This window comes from Macrobrachium nipponense, chromosome 22, assembly GCF_015104395.2.
Source record: "Macrobrachium nipponense isolate FS-2020 chromosome 22, ASM1510439v2, whole genome shotgun sequence".
Taxonomy (NCBI): domain Eukaryota; kingdom Metazoa; phylum Arthropoda; class Malacostraca; order Decapoda; family Palaemonidae; genus Macrobrachium; species Macrobrachium nipponense.
Genome location: NC_087213.1, coordinates 51,385,715 through 51,407,208, shown reverse-complemented (window position 1 = coordinate 51,407,208; position 21,494 = coordinate 51,385,715). Strand labels below are relative to the sequence as shown.

The following is a 21,494-nucleotide window of genomic DNA, read 5'->3' as shown; positions in this document are numbered from 1 at the left end:
ACCTTCATTTTGCAACAAATTGGACGTCTCTAGCACAATATTTCGATTTATGGTGAATTTATGAAAAAAAACTTTCCTTACGTCCGCGCAGTAACTCTTCCGATAAATTTTTTCGTGCGATTGTCGTAATGTTTGCACCTTTTTAAATTTCACGTTACATAAAGTTTTGTATATGGAAATATGCGCAATTTCATGCACAATACAACTAAAAAAAACCCATGGTTGTAGCTTATGTCAGTTTTGAAATATTGTCATATAAATAACGACAAGTGCCAAAATTTCAACCTTCGGTCAACTTTGACTCTACCGAAATGGTTGAAAAACGCAATTGTAAGCTAAAACTCTTATATTCTAGTGATACTCAATCATTTACCTTCATTTTGCAACAAATTGGAAGTCTCTAGCACAATATTTCAATTTATTGTGAATTTATGAAAAAAAAAAAAAGTTTTCCTTACATCCGCGCGGTAACTCTTCCGAAAAAATCAGAAATTTTTTCGTGCGATTGTCGTAATGTTTGCACCATTTTAAATTAGCCGTTACATAAAGTTTTATATATGAAAATATGCACAATTTCATGTAGAATACAGCAATGAATGATTGAAGGTTGTAGCTTTTCTCATTTTCGAAATATTTGCATATAAATCACGATAAATAAAAAAAAACCACATTCGGTCAACTTTGACTCTACCGAAATAGTAAAAAAACACAATAGTAAGCTAAAACTCTTACAATCTAGTAATATTCAGTCATTTATCTTCATTTTGAAACAAATTTGAAGTCTCTAGCACAATATTTAGATTTATGGTGAATTTAAAAAAAAACTTTCCTTCCCTCCGTGTGCCGATTCTCTGCCGCAAATCTCCGAAATGCGTATGTCGCATTCTCGTTATATTTGCTCCGTTCCATATTAGGTGTTTCATAGATTTTATATATGAAAATATGCGCAATTTCATGTACAATACAACAAAAAATAATTGAAGGTTGTAGCTTTTCTCATTTTCAAAATATTTGCATATAAAAGAAAATATGTAAAAAAAATTGACATTCGGTCAACTTTAATTCATCTGAAATGGTTGAAAACTGCAATTGTAAGCTAAAACTCTTACAGTATAGTAATATTCAATCATTTATCTTCATTTTGAAAGAAATTGGAAGTCTCTAGAACAATATTTAGATTTATGGTGAATGTAAAAAAAAAAAAATTTTTTTTACGTCCGCGCGTTACGAATTCATGCATCATTTTGTGATAATATTTTCTCTGTGTTGCTTTGATCATTTGACAATGTGTTATATACCAAAACGATGGCAATTTAGTGTACAATAAAATAAAAATAATAACTCGTAAGCTTTAACCATTTTGCTCACAGCGCAATTTGAATACAATTATATATGAAATTTTGTTTTCGCGCTATCATATATCGCATTATTTATATATGATAATGATATTTTTTTCATTTCTGATGGTTGCATACTAAGCTTCAGGCAATGACAAAAAAAAGGAGCCAAAAATGAACTCTTAATCTTGAAAACTAAGCGCGCTGTGATTTTTAGAAAAAAATATTTTTTCCGCTTCGGCGCTCACTCCGAGACCGCCTCGGCATACGGAAGACGATTTTTATTATACCCCTTTGGCATAAGAGGGTTAAAATACACTGCTATAAGCATTTTTAGAGGTTTTATAGGTGTAACCAACAAAATAAGCATTTCTAAGTATTTTTAGAGGGGTTTTAAGTATCTGTGGGTTTTAGCTATTTGTGGGGGAGCTGTGGTACCCATCCCCTGTGAATATGGTGGTCTACTGTACTTACAAACACTCCGAGGTAGGAACAAATGGGATTGCAGATTAAAATTGTGTTCGGAGAACTCCCCTTTGCCAACTGTTTAGTTCAAGTATTGTATCATTTATCATTTGTATTGATAAAACACTCTGTAAAATACAATACTGTATGTATCGTGTATTGTGTTTTAGAATGAAGGAACATTCAGTACTGTATTGACTATCATAAAGTTTAAATAGGTGTGGTGAGTACTGTAACCAACTTACGAACAATTCAGCATACGAATGGTCCATTGGAACATAACTCGCTCGTAATTCTTTCATAAGTAGGGTGGTGTCTGTCATGAACATTTTTTGAATGATCATACGAGTTCCTGTTACCTAAATTGGAATTTCAGGTGGCCAGCGTTGAAAAAGAACGCAATGCAGCCAGGTGCAGGAGTGGCCAGTTGGAAGCAGAAGTGACAAAATTAGAAAAAGCAGCTGAAGAAGCTGCCAAGACTCTCAATCAACTCAAACAAGATAAGGAAATGTTAACTTCTCAGGTGAGAATTAAATTGAGTGTAGCAAAAAAAAATGTCCAAGAATGATTTGCTTTTTGTTAAATCGGTAGAATAGGATTCAGTTCGACTTTCCTGGGAAATTAGGAGGTTTTTTATATTTGATCAGGTCTTCAGTCATTTCCAACGGGCGTTAGGCATATTATGCAATATTGTGCAATCATTCTTGTTATGCTTAACTGGAATATACATCATGCTTAAGTTCTGTATAATTTCCAAAGCTGGTTTTATTACGTATCTTACTTAAGTGGTGAAAAGGAGAAGAATGGCACTGTATTAATATATCTCGAATATAAGGTCTCAATAAGTTTTGGTGTGATATCATTGTCTACAATTCTATATAATATTTAGCTTAGCCTTCCTATATCATATATTTACATTTACAGCAATGTTTTTGAGAATGTCAGTACGTTCATAAAAATATGATTGAACTGAATTTCAGGTGTCAGGACTAAAAGTGAAGCTTAACAGTGCCGAATCTGATGTAGGCAAGTTAACGTCCCGGCTGGAATCTGCCGAACAGCAGGCCGAGAGTCGAAAGCTGTTGCTGGAGGAACTGCAGTCAGAAAAGGAAAAGGTAGCATATGTTAGATGTTCTTTCAATTTGTTTTATTATTGCAGTTTAAGGCAGTTTTTGTTTCAGTGCTCAGTTGTACTCCAGGTACAGGGAATGGGTAATTAAGGAAATGGTTTGTTCATGAAACTTACCTGTCAGATATATATATAGCTGTATTTTCTGAAGTCCGACAGGATTTCAAAAACTTCCGGCACACGCAGTGGTCGGCCAGGTGGTTAGTACCCTTTCCTGCCGCTGGGAGACGGGTATCAGGAACCATTCCCATTTTCTATTCATAATTTTTCTGTCGCCGGTGCTGGAAACACCTGTTTTCAGTACCTCTGTCTTAGGATTTTGGAAACTTCATTGCCGCTAAGTATCCTAATTGTCTTTTGATTTATTTACTTGGATTTGTGGCTAGGCATACGCTATCTTGAATTGATTCATTTTTGCATAAGATATCTGAATCTAGTTAGGCTAGTTTCAGAGGGTGTTGTCTGCAAAGATAGGGTGTGGCTACCGAAAGCTTCGGTAGATCCGCACTCTGGTATGCACGAGGGGTATGGGTCTTGCATCTTTGTTGAGATTTGTCATGTAAGGAGTGTGAGACTTTGTCTAATTCCGTAAGGAAGACGTATGATTCGTATGTACGCAATTAATCAGTAAACAAAAGTCAGGGTAGTGAACCTGCTAACCTTCCTGTAGACTTTATTTTGCCTAACCCTGTAGTATGGCCTACGGGTTATGAATATGTCTGTGAGAGGTGCTCGCTCTCCTTCGTTGTTGTGAAGAGTGCTACTTCTGTAATTGTTACTCCTAACCCTGTAGTGTTGCCTTTGGGCCCTAAAACACTGTCTGTAGAGGGTATTGCCCTTTCTCTGATACTCTATCGATTCGTAACTTAGAATCGAAAGTGCTTGCTTTAGAGAGCAAAAGTGAAGTGGCTAAGTGCAGTGACAGTGCCCCTTGTGTAGTGGAAGGGTGTGTCAGATCGGCCTTATTTCGCCTCTAGGCCGGGACCTCTGCTTGACTCCCAGGAACACAGGGAGAGAGCATGTCGAAAGCCGAAGGAGGGTTACGAGGAGCCCCCACCGATCTGACGTGCCTTCGGCAGACCTGAAGATACTCCCAGGCTGCCAAAGTGCGTGCATGTGCGCGAATCCTGAAGGATTGCTTCTCGTCCTCCGAAGCGTCCTCCCCGCGCAGGGGTTGGAGCTTTCGGAAGGACTCGCGCCCTCTAAATAGAAGCTTTATAGAAGAGGACGCTTCACGTCCTCTCTCTCTCTCTCGTTATGCGTTTCAGTGAGAAGTAAGAAGGCGAACGTCGCCTGAACACGTGTACGTCTTTCCACCGAGAAATACGAAAAAGAAGTCATAGTAGCAGTATGCTTTTGAGAGCGGACGTTCGAGCTTTGTTACTGTGAGGATAAGAAGGCGTTCCCTCGCCCCTCGCATTCTCACACGATCAACCCTTCTCCTGAGACTGCTTTGTGCAGTCGGATTTCTCTCCGAGATGTATCTCGCTCTTCCCTGAAGGCAGTTTCTCTTGCTTGTTTTGACGCCTGTCAGGAGCGTGACGCTTTTCTGCACGCTTCTTTTGACGCTCGGATCGACGCCAGGCGTGCGCGGGTGCACGCCAAGCGCGCACCAGTGGACGCCGAGCGCGCACCAGCGCACGCCAGGTGTGTCGCCTGGCTGAACGTTTCTGTTGAACTCTTCAAGCTCTTGTTTACGATTTGGGCCTAAAGAATTTTTACCTCTACCTTCGGTGATACCTTCTACCTCACCTGCAAAGAGTGTGAAGTAAGCAGTGCTTTGGAGGAAGCTTAAAGTGAACAGACAACTTTGTCTTCGAAACCCAGCAAGACCTCGGGTTTCGTGAATTCAAGAGGTCTCTGTCAATTAATATTGCTTTTCGCAAAGGTGGATGGAGTTAAGGAAAGCTCAAGGGAAGATCTCGTTTGCTCTACCGCAGTCAAGACTTTGCGATAAGGCAGTTACGGGTTATGTAAAAGCTCGACGTCCTGCACGTCATGACGCTCGACAACGTTCGGTAGGATTCTTGCAAAGGCACTCATCAAAAGGACGCTCTTCAGGAAAGCGCAAGATAGGACTTCCTTTGCCATACTGCCAATAAATTTAGGTTGCAAGCTTTTTAGTCCATCTGAAGGGCTTTTCAGATGATAGATTTTGTTAGTTCCTAGTTCGGGACTACGCTGCCGAAGTTGAACATCGGGGTCCTACCTGCCGTAAGCCCAGTCTCTTAACAGGATTCTTGCCCCTTCCTCGATTGATACGGGAATGGGAAAAATAATATGCTCGACTTCCTGGATTACGTTTTGTCAATTCAGTGACTTTCCCCCATTGACAATATACTATCGTTTTGTCAAGTAAGTGGGTATCCCCTCGTTGACAAAATATCTCTTTGTCCTGTAAATGGGTTAGTTCGCATTGACAAACATCTCAATAACTTTATATTGCATAAGCGGATAAGCTCTTTTTGACAAGATTCGGAAGAGCTCTCATTCATCAATCGTAGACTTGTACAAGTAATAGACTTGTAGACTACGTCAATGAACGCTTATGTCCAATAACATAAGAAGCTTGAGCTGTCCGCTTCGATTCTCTAAGATTTGTTCATGAAACTTGCTTGTCAGATATATATGTAGCTGTATTTCCGAATTCAGCTATAGATATGTCTGCCAGGTAGGTATGAACAAACTTTATTGTATCATAACAATATCATATTTTGCCTTGCGTTATTTTACTACTGGTTGGTTCAAGTCATATACGCTTGCTGTAGTTACCTCTTCAGATGGCAACCGAGAGGTCTATTGTCTATTATTTAAGGGCATTTAATCGTTACTCCCTGCAGCCTTCCAGGAGTTTCCGATTTATCTTTTACCGTTGTATGGTAGTGTTATGACGACACAAACGCATCTCTATATTTAGCGTTTTCTGTTTCGCTTAAATATACCAGCTTGAGAGTCTCTTTCTGCTAAAAAAATAACGGACCTATTTCTTCGTAGAATAGAGTAGCTGGCAACCCAGGCATAACGGTAAGAGACGATGAACGTAAGCTGCTGTCACTGTCCTCCAGTCCAACCGAGCCAGTACCAGCTCGTTCGCTGTCATGTGCGGTAGGCTACGTCTCTCTCTCCTGCGGGATTGACTGACTAACCGTATCTCTGTGCTGGCGGTTACGTCTCTCTCTCCTGCGGGATTGACTGACTAACTGTATCTCTGCCCTACAATCACGGACTTTAGCCTAAGATTGAGGGGATTTCTTACATGAAAGAATAAACATTGCATTCGTTTTGCCTTACTATGTTCAACAGAGATATCTCTTACTTCTTTCGGTGCTCGTTACCGCACGGTATAGGACTACGAGTCTACCGCAACATTGCACTATTATATGCTCTCCTGCTCAGGCAAAGCGCAGCCTTATTAGGGAAGTAAGCATGCTTGGTGAGGGAATGGATGAGCCTGCTGGGGACCATTTCCTTCCTGAAGAAGTTTGTCTCCCTGAATAGACTGCAATTCAGACCTCTACAGTTTTTTCCTACCGGGAAACTGAAATTTCATCCAAGATCTTGGAATGATTCTGAACATCTCTCAATGCGTCAAGTATCACCTGAGGTGATAGAGAGAAGGTGCCGGAAATCTGGATAGGGTTTCAGATGTCCTGGAACATAATCTGAAAGAAGTGGAAGCTATTCGGTCGTCTCTCCAGTCCTCGAAACGAGTTTTTAGAACCAGTGGTCCAGATCAACTCGGATATTCCACAGCTCTCTCATATCTTAAGAAGTATCTTCTCTCGGTCCCTGTTCGAGTTTACGAGAAAGAGCCTATTATGACAACAGGCATAGAACGTAACGATCCTCTAGAGGTTCGTTACAGGATTGCAAAAGTCCGTACGAATCTTCTCGATCGACGGCAGCAAGTACTGACTTCCAAGTGGAATCTTTGTTTAGAAGTATGTTGAGAGTTGTGGAGACTTTAGGGACGTTCTTTCATTCATCTCTTTGCTATGTTGAGGAAGAAGAGGCTTCTTCTTCTCTGCTCCCTTATTCTCGATCCGGGAGCGGTAGCATTACACGCCATCCTATGGTATTGAACGGGGATGGATGTTTAGTCTCTTTTCCCCTTTTTTCAAACGCTTAGGAAATGTAATAAGATGAATTATGACGTCACAGGGAGCGACACTGACGCTGATCGCTCCATGTTGGCCTTCAAGATCCTGGATTCACAGAGGTCACGTCCTTCCTAGTTCACTTTCCAAGGACCTTTTCCGAGAGAGTCGGTCTACTCTAACACGAAAGGTACCTATAACCTCTCCGCTCTGAGTCTGACTACGTTCAGACTATCGAGATGCTGGCAGTCACAACTATTAAAGAATACGCAAATATGTTGTTGACGGCCTTTGGGCTCAGAGATTTGCTTCTGTCAAACAATAAAGCCCTTCACGATCTTTGAGTTCTGTGGAATCTCGAAACTCGCTCACCTTCTACTTTTTGTCTCACCTGTTTTCTCGGAGTCAGACACTCGTGCGAGATCAGGCGACATATAGAAGCCCTGAGTTTCTTGTTGACAAAGTCGGTTGCGTTTATACACTCCCGTTGATCGTGTAACATGAGACCAGGTTGGACTGTCAGGCATTCGTCCTTTGGGACTGAATCGCCTTTTTGCTCCGCGCTCCTTTCTCCTGGAACCAGAAGCTTGAGTCAGGAGTTGCTCATGAGTTGATTCGCTGACGACGTTGGGTTGCGTTGATACACCCCTCAAGGTTTGCTTAGCTTGAATCGCCCAGGCAGTCCAGACACTCATCCTTCAGCGAAGAATAGTGCCTTATGGTCTTCAGGGTACAGCCTTGCTGTCCTTGATTCGTCTGACTGGTCAACTGGTCGGTCACCTGACTTTAGTACAGACGGACTGACTGTGCATGTCCAGATCGAAGCTTTCAATATGGAACTTAGACGTAGTCTGAAGTTCTTGATGCCAAAGCATTCGAACCTCTCCTACCTGTTAACTTCTTGCACATGATCAGAGAGGCCTATCTTATAACCACCCTAGATACGACAAAGAGGGTTAGTGAGGTTTTAAGCCATCGTCAGAAGTTTTAGCTTTAGAGAACACAATGCGTGTGTTCTCTAAGCCTTCCGTTGTGGCCTAAGAATGGAAACCCGTCTTGTCCTTGGGCCAGGAGCTTGGAATCAAGGATGGCACAAGTTATTGGGCAGGAGCCAGAGAGAGTCCTGTGCCCTGTCGGGTCTCTCAAGTTTTATCTACATAAAACTCAAGAAAGTCGAAGTCCTTCGGGCAATCTGCAGTGTTCCGAAAAAGACCAGACTTGCCCATATCGAAGAACACCCTGGCTTTAGTGTTAAGGAGTTCTTTCAAAAAGGCTTCTTCATTGTGTTTGCACAAAGATTTGAAATCTTTTGATCTGAATGCTCACAAGTTGAGGGCGCAGCCTCGGAAGCATTTCAACAGAGCATGGCACTCAGCAACATCCTGAGTACCACGTTTTAGCGAAGCAACTCTGTGTTCACTTCACACTCCCTGCGGGATGTGAAGATGGCACATGAGATCTGCTGCTCGCTAGGGCCATACGTGTCTGCAGACACAAACTTGGGGGCAAGAAGTACCACTCATCCTATCCTGTAGAAAATGGTTAGGAAGAGCTCTTAATTTAGTTGTTGAGTCGCCGCCAATGGCGACTTCTTAACTCTTAAGCCTTAGTTAAAACACCTTAACTTTGGCTAGGTTGGTCAGGTGGTGATATATATATATATATATTATATATATATATATATATTATATATATATATATATATATATATATATATATATATATATATATATATATATATATTTATTTTACTTCTTAGCCCTTATGGTATGGTCAATATGGTCTAGTCACATTGTGGTCACGCCCCCGTTGACAGATCATCTGGAGTGCACCAGCTATATAGGTCTCTACCTCGCTGGCAACTCTAGTAAAGCAGAAGCAGACTTGGGTGACAGTAATCACGAAGTCAGCTATGCTAACAGGTGGAACCAAGATGTAAATCATCTGCATGCATTTGTTTCCCAAAATCCTTCTATTCTGTCCCTTCCCACCTCCAACGGCGGGATTCAGCTATATATATATCTGACAGGTAAGTTTCATGAACAAAATGATATTGTTATGATACAGTAAAGTTTGTTCATACTTACCTGGCAGATATATGATACCTGCCTCCCAGCGGCGGGAATGGGTACTAACCACCTGGCCGACCACTGCGTGTGCCGGAAGTTTTTGAAATTCTGTCGGACTTCAGAAAATACAGCTATATATATATCTGCCAGGTAAGTATGAACAAACTTTATTGTATCATAACAATATCATTTTTTAGAAGTGCATAGTAGAAATTCTCTTTTTTGACAAAGTATTATAATTCCAAGAATGTACCTGAATGATAAGCTTTAGATGAGGGAATGTAAGCAACATGAAAATAGGCTGACCAGTAAGTTGGTAGCTAAGGAAATTGTTAAATATTACCTGTTTTGTCATGATTTAGGATTTTTGTAGTTTGGATCATAAAACACCTTCAGTTTAGTGCTCTAGTTAAAATAATGGCTGAAAGTTGTGTATTTTTAGGAAGGAAGTGTACAATAATTACAGGAATACTTTTAGGCCAAGATACAGTCAATTATCTTGAAATTCCAAGCAATTGATAATGTTTCCATGAAAAAATTGGGCGCATACTTCCCTCATCAGATAAAAATGTTCTCTAGAGTATCTTTTTCAGGTTTTGTAGTTGTGATAAGTTCATTTCTTTTCATATTGGATACTTTTACAGTTGTGTACAAAAAAATTGAGGTTTAAATCTTGTTTCATCTTCAAAACTAATTTTTTACCTGCAAATCATTTTGGTTCCATATACTGCAGGCGTGTGATTTTTACCTATCTTGATAATTATTCAACGTGTTTTAGGTATTAATTTTTTCTTTAGATGGGAAGACTTACATATCTCAGCATTTTGTCCTTGCAAACTCTGAATGTGTGGGACTAAGGAATGAAAGTGATCAGAAAGTATTGTGTGAGGAATTTTTTGATATTTGGAGATAGTGCATTTTAATGCCCTACTGACTGTATTGCCTATTTCCTGGTGGTATCCCGAGTAATATGTAAAATGGTATTGTAATTTTTACTAAAATCACTACAAGATATGGATTTATTGGAGTCATTACTAAGAACATAAAGTCAATGATGCTTTTGGGATCTGGCCACCAAATAAAGTCTGATAAATAACAAAAACCCTGGAATTCCACATAGATTCTAGCCTAAGCAAAATTGTACTTTACACAAAATGGAGATGGTGTAAGGATTTATCCAAAAGTGTGTCACATCCAGAAGGCTAGCAAGGTGAAAAATCATGATAATGTAGATGATAAATATGGAGTAGTTTTGTTAAATTGGGTTCTGATACGTGATTTGTTACTTTAGTGGAGAGGAATTGTCTGAGAACATTGGCTGTTGAGGGCTACACAAGGTAACTGAATGTAGTAATTAACAGAATTATTTCAACAGATTTTTTAGTTATTTTATTGAGAACACTTTATATGTGATGATTGAGCTATCAGCATTTTCTCCTTGGTGTCACCCATGTAGGGGGTAGTGTCATAAGTGCACCTCGTGCAGTGCGTTGCAAGCATCACTTAAGGTCTTTTGCAGCATCCCTTCGGCTCCTAGCTGCAACCCTTTTCGTTCCTTTTACTGTACCTCTATTCTTATTCTCTTACTTCCATCTTACTTTCCACCCTCTCTTAACAGTTGTTTCATAGTGCTCTGGTGATGTTGTTTTCTTCCCGTTACACTTTAAAATCTTTTTACTTTCAGTTTCCCTTTTGACCACTAAATGACCTAAGTATAATTCATAGCGCTTGGCCTTTGGCCTAAGCTGTAGATTCTATTCTATTTCTCTCTGGTGTGAGACGCAACCTAGAAGGTGATATTGAAATATACTATATTGACTTTATGCTTGTTAAATAAGTCTGGATACAGGATTCATTAAGTGTTGAACTTGCAGGCAGTGAAGGAAGCAGAAAATTCAGCTTCAAAGTTATCGCAAGAAATACTGGAGCTCAAGACACAGAATACAGCTCTCACAGGGGAACGAGATCGACTAAAGTCAGAAATTGAATCTACCATTAAGAAATGTGATGATAAGTTAGCTGGTATGGAATGTGGTTTTTTAGTATAGCAATTTATTTTTATGTTGTTAAACAGCTTTACAGGCAAGTTTGTGACCTGAGTACAGTAGTTTGTGCAGAATGTGTGCTTGGTATTATTAAGAATAATAATAATAAAAAATGAACTTTGCTCTATGCTTTAAACTAACAAATACTTCAATAGAATACGTATTCATCTTATGAATTACATTGAAATAGTCCTCTTCTTTAATTAAAAAAAAAAGTTGCTTGAGTAATGAAACTTGTTCGATATCAAAGGTCTTCATTTACCTTACTTAACTTTTCCTTATTGTTGTGTTATTTTGTGATTTCAAAGCTAATTAATAACATATAGTATGTCATGGTGAAGGAAAGAATAGTCAGTGTTGTTGTACAGACTAATGCTAGTATGTAGAATATTTCTAAGTATGATATGTATTTCCAAAATTCTAGACATTGATTTATACCTTGAGTTTGTTACAGGAAAATGCATACAATTTGTGTTAATTAATTTGGCCATTGTTGTTGATATGAGTGCTATTTGTATTGACTTATAATTTAGGCTGGGCATGTCATGGTGCTGAAAGTCATGTAACTGAATGTATGTTTAGATGTATAGGTATAATGTTAATCTTTTAGGAAGAAAGCAAAGTTCTAAAACAAAATTTTTAAGGAAGAGGAGTATCAATGTACTTTTTTGCTTTAGGTATCAATGCCATGGAAGCTGAAGTTGTTTCTATGAAAGCTGAAGTTGAGAGGACGAATGCGGAAATGGAATCCCTGCGGAATCAGACAGCCACAGCAATAGAAGCAGCCAAAACGGAAGCCACTGCTTCTGTGGAGAAGATTAAAGAAGAAGCAAAAGAACAGGTGAGACTTGTTTTTGTGTGCCCCGTAGGGAGGTAGCGCCATCAGTGCACCTCACACGATGCACTGTAGGTGTTATTTAAGTTTCTTTGTAGCATTCCATCGGACCCTAATTGCCTTTCAAGCCCCTTTATTCAAAATTTCTCTTTCACTGCTGAATGACCCCACCATAGGTCCTGGGGCTTGTTCTTTGGCCCTTAATTTTATAAACCATTTCCAGTTGTTTGTGTGTAATGTTGAATTTGAGTAGAATGTGTCCAGATTATTTGAAGATGTAAATTGGGAAGTATAATGAAGAAATATGCCATAGTACGAGTAGTGAAATGTAGAATCTAGCAGTAGTGGATCTTGAATTACTAGGTAATGGACAGCATCTTGCATTAGCCAAATTGTTTCTGGTTTACTGTGAAAGCATGTTTTTTAGCATTGCTTTACTCTGGGAAGCTCAGAGGAGATGCAATGTACCAATATGTATGAATAATGAAAGTGCAAAGGTGGACATTAATTTCAATAGCTTTATTTTTTATGGGACAATCAGTTGTAACATGGATATCCATTCAGTAGGGTAACGTATCTTGTGCTTCCTTGGTAATTAATGATTACTCATATTTTTTGTAATTAGCTTTAGCATTTGCTTTTAAACTTGTGTCATGCCCCATATACTTAATCTTTATGTCAAATAGCCTGTAGTTTATTTGTCTCCACAGTTTTAATATTTTCTAAATTGTTTACTTTGGACGACAATACATAGTTTATTAGAATCCTTTTTAATTGGAAAGTGTTGTGGTTTTTATTTTAGGTATCTGAGGCAGAGACGCGGGCCTCAACGGCAGAAGAGGAGTCTCGTGAATCTAAGGAAAAAGAAGAGGTGGCACGTGGGGAAAAACTTGCTGCAGAGTTGACAGCTTGGCAGTTGGAGGGGACCATAGATAAACTGAAGGAGGAGATGAAGCAAAAACTAGAGGAAACTCAATCACTACAAACTAAAGTAAGCAGTGAAAGTAAAATTTTCTTAAGGGGTGAGGAAGTCATTACAATTCTATGAGTAATTTGTCAGACCACATACAGGGGGTCCTCGAGTTACGACGTTGATCCGTTCTTACGATGCATCGTAACACGAATTTCAGCGTAAGTCGGAACATTGAAAAATACCACATGATTTAATGTAAATACCTATCAATAACAACGAGAGAACAATTCCTTACCTTTATTAGTTTGATTGGCTTGCACACTGGAGAGGAAGCTGCGGTGCTGGAGAGACTGGGGGAGGTTAGTGAAGAGAAAAAGAACCTCCAGAAGTTGCTGGAGATGCTGAGGCAGATGATTCTTGAGGTGAGGCAGAACATACTAGTACTGGAGATGCTGAGGCAGGTGATTCTTGAGGTGAGGCAGAACATACTAGTGGAGATGTTGGGGCAGGTGAGTCTTTAGGTGAGGCAGAACCTACAGAAGGTGCTGGAGATACTGGGGCAGGTGAGTCTGGGTTAGCAGAACATTCAGAAGGTGCTGGATTAGCAGAGGCAGCTGAGGTAGAGGGTACAGGATCTCCTGCAGGCCTCTCTACCTTCTTAAAATACTGCTCCAGGTTAGTCTGAACAGAGAGCGACCTCTTTTCATCCAAGATCTCCTTGTAACACTGCATCAAATCCATGACGCCTCTGGAAACCCTAGTGAACCTGTCCAAGTTGGGATCCTGAGCCTCAAAAGTTGACAAAGCTTGCTGCAACTCTGCAAAACCTCTTATCAAGTCCTGCCTTGTGAAAGCCTTATTGGCTCTGGGGTGGGTGCTTCTTCTTCTTCCTCTATTATCTGCTTCTCCAGTTGTATCAGGTCCTCAGCAGATAACTCCTCGCCATGAGACTCCAGCAGCTCTGTAACATCATCAACCTCCATCTCCAAATTGATTTCCTTACTCAGGGCAACAACGTTCTTGACAACTAGCTGAACTGTGTCCTCAAACCCATGGAAATCATTCACAAATTGAGGACAAATTTTCTTCCAGACACCATTCATGTTTGTTTGCTTAACCTCCTCCCAGGAATTAGCAATGTTCTTTACAGCATCAAGGATGTTGTAGGATTTCCAAAAGTCCTTCAGAGTCAAGTCCTTCTTGGTTTCAGTTGCCTGTAAAGCCATAGCAATTGTCCTTCGTAGGTAGTAGGCCTTGAACGAAGCAATCACTCCTTGGTCCATAGGCTGTAAAAGGGCCGTGGTATTAGGTGGAAGGTAAACCACCTTGACATTAGGGTTGAAGTCTCCCAGCTGGGCAGGGTGTCCAGGGGCATTGTCCAGCACTAGCAACACCTTAAAGGGGATACCCTTGGAGGCGCAATACCGCTCCACACTTGGAACAAAATGGTTTACGAACCAGTCCTCAAACACTGCAAGTGTCACCCATGCCTTCTTGTTGGACTTCCAAATTACTGGTAGTTGACCCTTCCAAATGCCCTTGAGTGCCCTTGGATTTTCAGCCTGATACACCAACAAGGGCTTCAGTTTGAAGTCGCCAGCAGCATTACCCCCAAGAAGTAAAGTTAGCCTCTCCTTGCTGGCTTTATGACCGGGTGCTGACTTCTCCTCCTTGGCGATGTAAGTGCGGTTAGGCATACGCTTCAAAACAACCTGTCTCGTCTACGTTAAACACTTGCTGAGCAGAATAACCCCCTCCTTAATTATCTCAGACAACGCTTTAGGAAATTCACTCGCTGCTTTCTCATCCCCACTAGCAGCTTCACCTTGCAATTTAAGGTTATGGTAATTGGCCCGAGCCTTAAATCGCATAAACCAACCCCTACTAGCCACAAACTCTTCACTTTCACTTCCCTCCCCCTTTTCTTTTTTCAACGCTTCAAACAATCTTTTCGCCTTCTCCTGAATCACCATAAGGCTGACTGGGATACGCCGTTGATTTTGGTCTTCCAACCAAAGCACCAATAACCTTTCCATTTCAATTATTAGACCACTACGCTGCTTAGTTATCACTGTCGCTTTCATAGGAGCAGATCCTTTCACATGTTCAACGATGCGCTCTTTATCTTTGATAATGGTAGCAACGGTCGAACGGCTAAGGCCAAGCGAGCGGCCAATGTTTGTTGGCGTTTCTCCCTTCTCGGATCGCTTTATAATGTCCACTTTAATTTCCATGGTGATGGCCTTTCTTTTCTTCGATGCACTACCATCAGAAGAGTCCGCCTTGCGCTTGGGAGCCATAACAAAGAGCAAAAAGTTACAAAAACGATACAACACGAGGGAGAGAGAGGCAGTGTAAACAACCAAAATGGCGTATGGGCGAGGACTGAGCGTAGCGAAGCGACGCCGTCCTCTCCCCCACAAAGCGTATTCTTCCGCCGTGCGCCTGGAACTAGTTCGCGTTTGTTTACGTTGCTTACGACGCTAAACCGCGTAAGACGGAACGACGCAAAATATTATTTTTTATATTTTTATGGGGGCGCGTTTGTAACCACGAAACATCGTAAGTCGAGACCAGCGTAACCCGAGGACTTACTGTATCTGGTATTGAAGGCTTTTTTGTTACATCTTTTTGATATCCAGCTGTGCCCCTCTGTACCTTTTTTCTATTTGTCTCTCAAGATCTTTTCTAACTTAGCTGTCTGACAACTTGCTGGATTCACCGTGAAGCACAAGTGACAGTCTGAAAACTTGCTTGATTCACCTTGAAGTGCAAGTTACTACATTTTCAGTTGCAAAGCAGTTGTAATGTTGAGTATCAGTAACTAAGCAAATATGGATGTGATTGTTTTACTCGTTACCATTTTTTTAAACATGTCTGAAACCTCTTCTAATGTTTCTGAAGTTAACACAAACTTATGTGCCAACAGTATTTCCCAGGAGCTTACCTTCCTCCACTTTGTATCTTGTATGATAAACAAAACATTAACAACATTTCTCTCAAAGCCGTTTCATACACCTGTCATAGCCTTCTCTGAGATCTGGTGTTATATTACAGTAACAAAATCCGCTCAGTAAGTCTTTCTGGTATGGTACCCCTTGTTTTTGTAGTGGCCATCTAATTACAGTAGTACCTCGAGATACGAAATTAATCCGTTCCGAGGCGCCCTTTGTATCATGAAGTTTTCGTATCTTGGACCACATTTTACATGTAAAATGGCTAATCCGTTCCAAGCCCTCCAAAAACACCCCAGTAAATTATATTTCCAGGCCTAAAACACATGTTCTAGGGTTACGATGCCGATCTGACGGAAGAAATAAGACTCCAAAAAGGCAAAATACTGTACATACTTGAGTAATATTCAACTGCATGTAATGTTCAACCCCATTTTGATTATTAATTAATCATTAACTATAATACACAAACAAACAAAAAAAACCCTTCCAATTGATTGTTTACTTTCAGCTCTTACCCGTCTTACGAGTTACGAGTACCGAATGAACGCCAAGCAATCATTTTTCCTAGCGCACAGTAAGCCATAAATTTTCAACTAATGAAACTACCAAACAGTATAATAATCATTCATTTCTATTCTTTATTCTATCTTTACCTAATGGAGATAGTGAGTTACTGACAGCTATAATGAAACATACGTATACGTAACGTGATAATAAAACAGAAGAAGAATTCTAAAAAATACGTATTTGTTGGCAGTCTGATTTATTTTATATTTTATGATATCTAATTCACAATTTTTTTATTAAATGTATTGCATGTACTCATTTCAAATAATTATTAAGTAACCATTAACTATAATAAACAAACAAAAAAAAGCTTCCAAACTTCTGTTTACATCCAGCATTTACGAGTATCGAACGATCGCCAAGCAATCACTTTACACAGTAAGCCATAAATTTTCATTATCTCTCTTCAACTACTGAAACTACCAAACAGTATAATAACCATTCATTTCTATTCTTTATTCTATCTTTACCTAATGTTGTTGTTGTTGTTTTTTTTTTTTTTTTTTTTTTTTTTTTTTTTTTTTTTTTTTTTTTTTTTTTTTTTTTTTTTTTTTTTTTTTTTTTTTTTTTTTGTAAATGTATTACATGAATAAGTTTTTCAATTTACAGCATCCTTTTACCAATAGAATACTTAAAGCACAAGGGGTAGATGCTGACCGATAGGAGAGCAGGACCTTATGGGGTGACTAGCATCAGGAACCAATGGGAGAGCAGGAGGATGGTGGCGAGTTTACTCAGTTGGCGGTGCGGGAGTTTTAAAATTGTTCTTGGTGGTCCGGGCGAATCTCAGGACTTTACAGCAACAACCTTTCGTATCTTGAAAACTTTTCGTATGTAGAGCTGTAAAATTTTTCGTATTTGCTTTTGTATCTCGAGTTTTTCGTAAGTTGAGCCTTTCGTATGTCGAGGTACCACTGTACTTGACTGTATTCTGACTAATGCCATCTCAAGATCCACAATTATGTTATGTAATCTCTTGATTTTCATGGTGTATTACATGCAGGTACATTGTTTTAATAGCATTTAAGTGGTGTTATCCCACTATAATTTCTTGCTACTTTTCTTTTTCATCTTGGTAATTGATTTTTATGTAATGAGCTATATTTTGCTGTGATTACTCATAATAATTGCCACACAATACTTTTTTTTTTTTTTAAGTCCTTTATGATATTCACAGTTCTTCAAAGGTGGCAAAGTAGTTTTTACTGAGTAAAACAGAACAGTGAACTTAGCACCTTGAAATAATAAGTTAAATTATGGTAATTAACAACACCTGTTACTTTCAGATTTCAGCTAAGGAAGAAAACATCTTAATGCTTCAAGCCACTGTGGATAGTCAGATTGAATCTATTTCTAGTCTTGAAGCTCAGATAGCATCTCTTCAGAAAGAGAAGTCTGATCTAGAATCACAGTACAACTTGCAGGAGAAAAGACATTCTGAAACTATATCCAACCTCAATAGGAATGTTAAGACGATGGAAGAGATACTTGCTGAAAAGGGTGATGAAATTTTAAAGCTGTCCACAACAGTGACCAGTATGACTGAATCTGTTAACAGTCTTGAGGCTCAACTTGCTTCTGTTGAGAGAGAGAAAACAGACTTGGAAAGTAAATTTAGCTTGTCAGAAGAGGAACTGAAGAAGGCTATAGCTGATCTTACTAATAATGGCGAGGCATTGGGAGAAATGCTGAAGCACAAGTCAGAAGAAATTTTGCAGCTGTCAGACTCTGTGAGCAAAAAGAAAGAATTTATTGTTCATCTAGAAACACAACTCACCTTACTTCAGGAGGAGAAAACAGAACTCGAAGCCAAGCACAGCTTGTCAGAGAGTAAGCTGAACGAAACCATAACTTCTCTCAGCAGTCAGGTTGCAAATTTAGAAGAATCTCTTGCTGAAAAATGCCGTGAGAGTGAGGAGTTGGGTAATAAATTGCAAGGAGCTGTATCTGAATGCAACAGTCTTAAAAAGCAGGTGGACAAGATCAAAATGGAATCAAAAGCAAAGATTGGCACCTTAGAGAGTTCTTTGGAGAAAGCAGCATCAGAGTTACAACTTACACAACAGCAAGTAGCAGATCTGAGAAAAGATTGTAAGGCCCTGGAAGATCTAGGTCTTAGCAAAGAGAAAGAATATATTGAGAAGGTAACAAACTACAATGAAGTTATACAAGGTCAAAAAGAAATACTTGATGAAAATAAGATGAAAATAGAGGATCTCTGTCTTAAGCTCTCAGAGAAGAATACTGAAAATGAAATGCTTCAGGAAGAGTGCCAGATGATTAAATCGGATAATGAAGAACAGATGGCAATGTTGAAAGGGCACCTGGAGACTGCTGAGACTTTGAATGCTGCATTAAAGTCACAGGTTGATGATCTTGAGGTAAAAGTGACTCACCTCAGTGACAGTTACAAGAAGGAATGCGAAAAATTATGTAAAGAAAAACTGAACTTGGAAGAAACAGTCCAGAATTTGAGGATGAAGTTGAGTAATTTAGAAGGTGAAAATGCATCTGTGTTTGCCAAGTTGCAAGAAGCCCATGCAAGAGAAAATATTACATCTTTAGAACTTGAAAGCAGGGCAGAAGAGTTAAATAAATCACGTGCGTCAGTATTGAGTTTGGAAGCAGACCTCATGAAGAAAGAAGCTGATGTATCAGAGATGAGGAGTAAAATTGAACAGCTGCAAAACACCATAGAAACGCTTTCTCGAGAGCTTGATGAAATGAAGAATCAGTACAGTTCTGTCTCAGAAACCCTGAAAGAGAAGGAAGTGGATTTGAGTCAAGCCTCAAACAGTGAAGAATTGCTGAGGAAGGAACTTAGAGAAGCCAAAGATACCTGCGACTCTGCCAACATCCGCATCCAAGAGTTGCAAGAGACCATTGTTAAAAAATCTCAAGAATTGTGTCAGCTGGAAATGGCATCTGAGGATTTAGAGGATGCTCAAGATGAACTCCTGGGTCTTAGAAAAAATGTTGAGGAAATGGAAGGCAAACATAACGAGGTCTGTCAAGAACTTTTGAGGACAAAGGAAGAGCTTTCTTTGAGGAACGATGAATGTACAAAACTCAGGAGCAGTTTAGAAGAAGTGGTCAATAAAAATGACAAAATTGTTGCTTATGTGAAAGAAGGTAACGATCTGTTGAACCAAAAGAATAGCTGTTTAGAAACTTCTCTCAGAGACACCAAAGAGAAGTTGGAAAGGGCTATGGGGGATCATGCAGAATTGAGAGCTGAGTTAGAGACCAAAATAAAGGAGAATCTTGCCTTCACTGAAGATTTGAAAGTAAAGTGTAATGAGTTGTCATCTGTAAAAGGTCGTTTGGAAGATGCTGTAAATCGACTGAAATTAGAAAAACTATCAATTGAAGAAGATTGTTCTGCAAAACAGGTTGCCATAGACCAGCTTCAAATAGAGTTACAAGTTGCTGGCAAAGAAATGAAGAACCTACAGTTCCAACATGATCAGTTAAGGTATATATTTGATTAACAGTCAGGATTCTGAATACAATTGCAAATACCTATTCTCCCTCAAAAGTGTTCTCTGAGTGATTGCTTATTTTGACAGGAGTTACAGTGCTTACCTCTTACATTTCATCCATTCTCAATATCTCTTGATCATCTTTAACTTTCCCTTAAAAAAGGTTGTGAAAATTCCAAATGTTAATTTTTTCCAATACAGTATTCTTAGAAAAGAATAAAAGAAGTTAGGGTGCCATATTTTACAAATAATCACAAACCTTTCATTTTCCTTAGGACTTGCCAGGGAGCCTTGCAGGAGGAAGTACACCGGTTAGAAAGCATTGTAGAAAATGGAAAGATTTCACTGGCTACAGCACAGTCACATATTGTTGAGCTGACGCAGCAAATTGTAGAACTTAGGATGGCAAAGGAAGAGGCTGAAAAGCTCCTGAAAGAACACCAGGTTAAAGCTGATGATGTTATAGATCAACTTAAGAATGACTTGATCAATGCTGCAAACATTCAAGAGGAAAATGTCACACTCAGGAAACAGTTGGAGAAATTGTAAGCATCTTGGGAACACTTATCTTCATTATTGTTACATTTCACACATAATGAGATTTAGCTATCTATTGAAGTACTATTACTATTAAGTTGAATCTCGTTCCCTCCTCAGATCGCGTGCTGGTGATAATATCGCCTCAACCTTGGGCTTCAAGGAAGAGCAGGTAAATAAACTGAATCCTAGTATTTGATAAGGAATATCTACGTAGATATTCTTATCTTACATTCACCAATACTTTGAGTAATTAACAGTGAATGTTATTATTCTGTTTGCTGTACGTGCATGTGTTTTGTAAGGTGCATAGGTAGTTGTAGGTAACTTAGCATGATGTAGTTGATTACCATTAATGGTTCTATTCTATATTCTTAACATTCCATGAGAGCCTTAACTAGATGGATCCTGTAAAGATTAGTGCTGTAGTGCATCTTACGTGGCGCCCTGTAGGCATGACTTCCGGTTCTTTGCAGCGTTCCTTTGGGCCCTTGTTGCCAGCCCCTTTCATTTCTTTTACTATACCTTCATTCATATTTTTTTAATATCTTTCCACCCTCTACTATCAACTGTTTCATAGTGCAACTGTGAGGTTTTCCTCTTGTTGCAGCTTTCAGACCTTTTTACTCCTAATTTCTGTTTCAGTACTGAATGATCTGATAAGTCCCAGTGCTTTGTCTTTGGCCTAAATTCTAGCTTCCATTCCATTCCCTAGATGGATTCATTGCTTAAGAACTCATACTACATAGCTGTAGGATGAACGTATTTTGTATCGTAGCTGAATTATTGTGCCTAGGATAGTAGATAGGAGACTTGTAAATGGCAAATGAAACTTTTAAATGATGGCAGTTATTGACTACTTTATTTATTATTGAATACAGTATACATATTGCAATACACTCCCTGAACACCTGAATTAGCCCTGGTCACTGACCAGCCCGAACTATATCCCCACATATTTACCCACTAAGTGGGTAATTTTAACTGTCAGTTACCAACACTGCAGGTAAAATCTAGTCAAATGAGTTACGTGTGTTACTGTTGGCAACGCTGCCACAAAT

The 21,494-nt window shown here is 39.3% G+C and overlaps 1 protein-coding gene across 1 annotated transcript in view; it reads left to right on the top strand.

Moving 5' to 3' along the window:
* LOC135198634 (uncharacterized) overlaps nt 1–21,494 on the top strand; it is a 102,120-nt gene that overhangs the window by 36,308 nt on the left and 44,318 nt on the right. The window contains exons 11-18 of the mRNA XM_064226407.1: nt 2,179–2,325; nt 2,783–2,917; nt 10,972–11,119; nt 11,820–11,983; nt 12,780–12,968; nt 17,701–19,889; nt 20,172–20,441; nt 20,554–20,605. Coding sequence (XP_064082477.1) covers nt 2,179–2,325; nt 2,783–2,917; nt 10,972–11,119; nt 11,820–11,983; nt 12,780–12,968; nt 17,701–19,889; nt 20,172–20,441; nt 20,554–20,605 — 3,294 coding nt within the window. The remainder of the gene's footprint in view (nt 1–2,178; nt 2,326–2,782; nt 2,918–10,971; nt 11,120–11,819; nt 11,984–12,779; nt 12,969–17,700; nt 19,890–20,171; nt 20,442–20,553; nt 20,606–21,494) is intronic.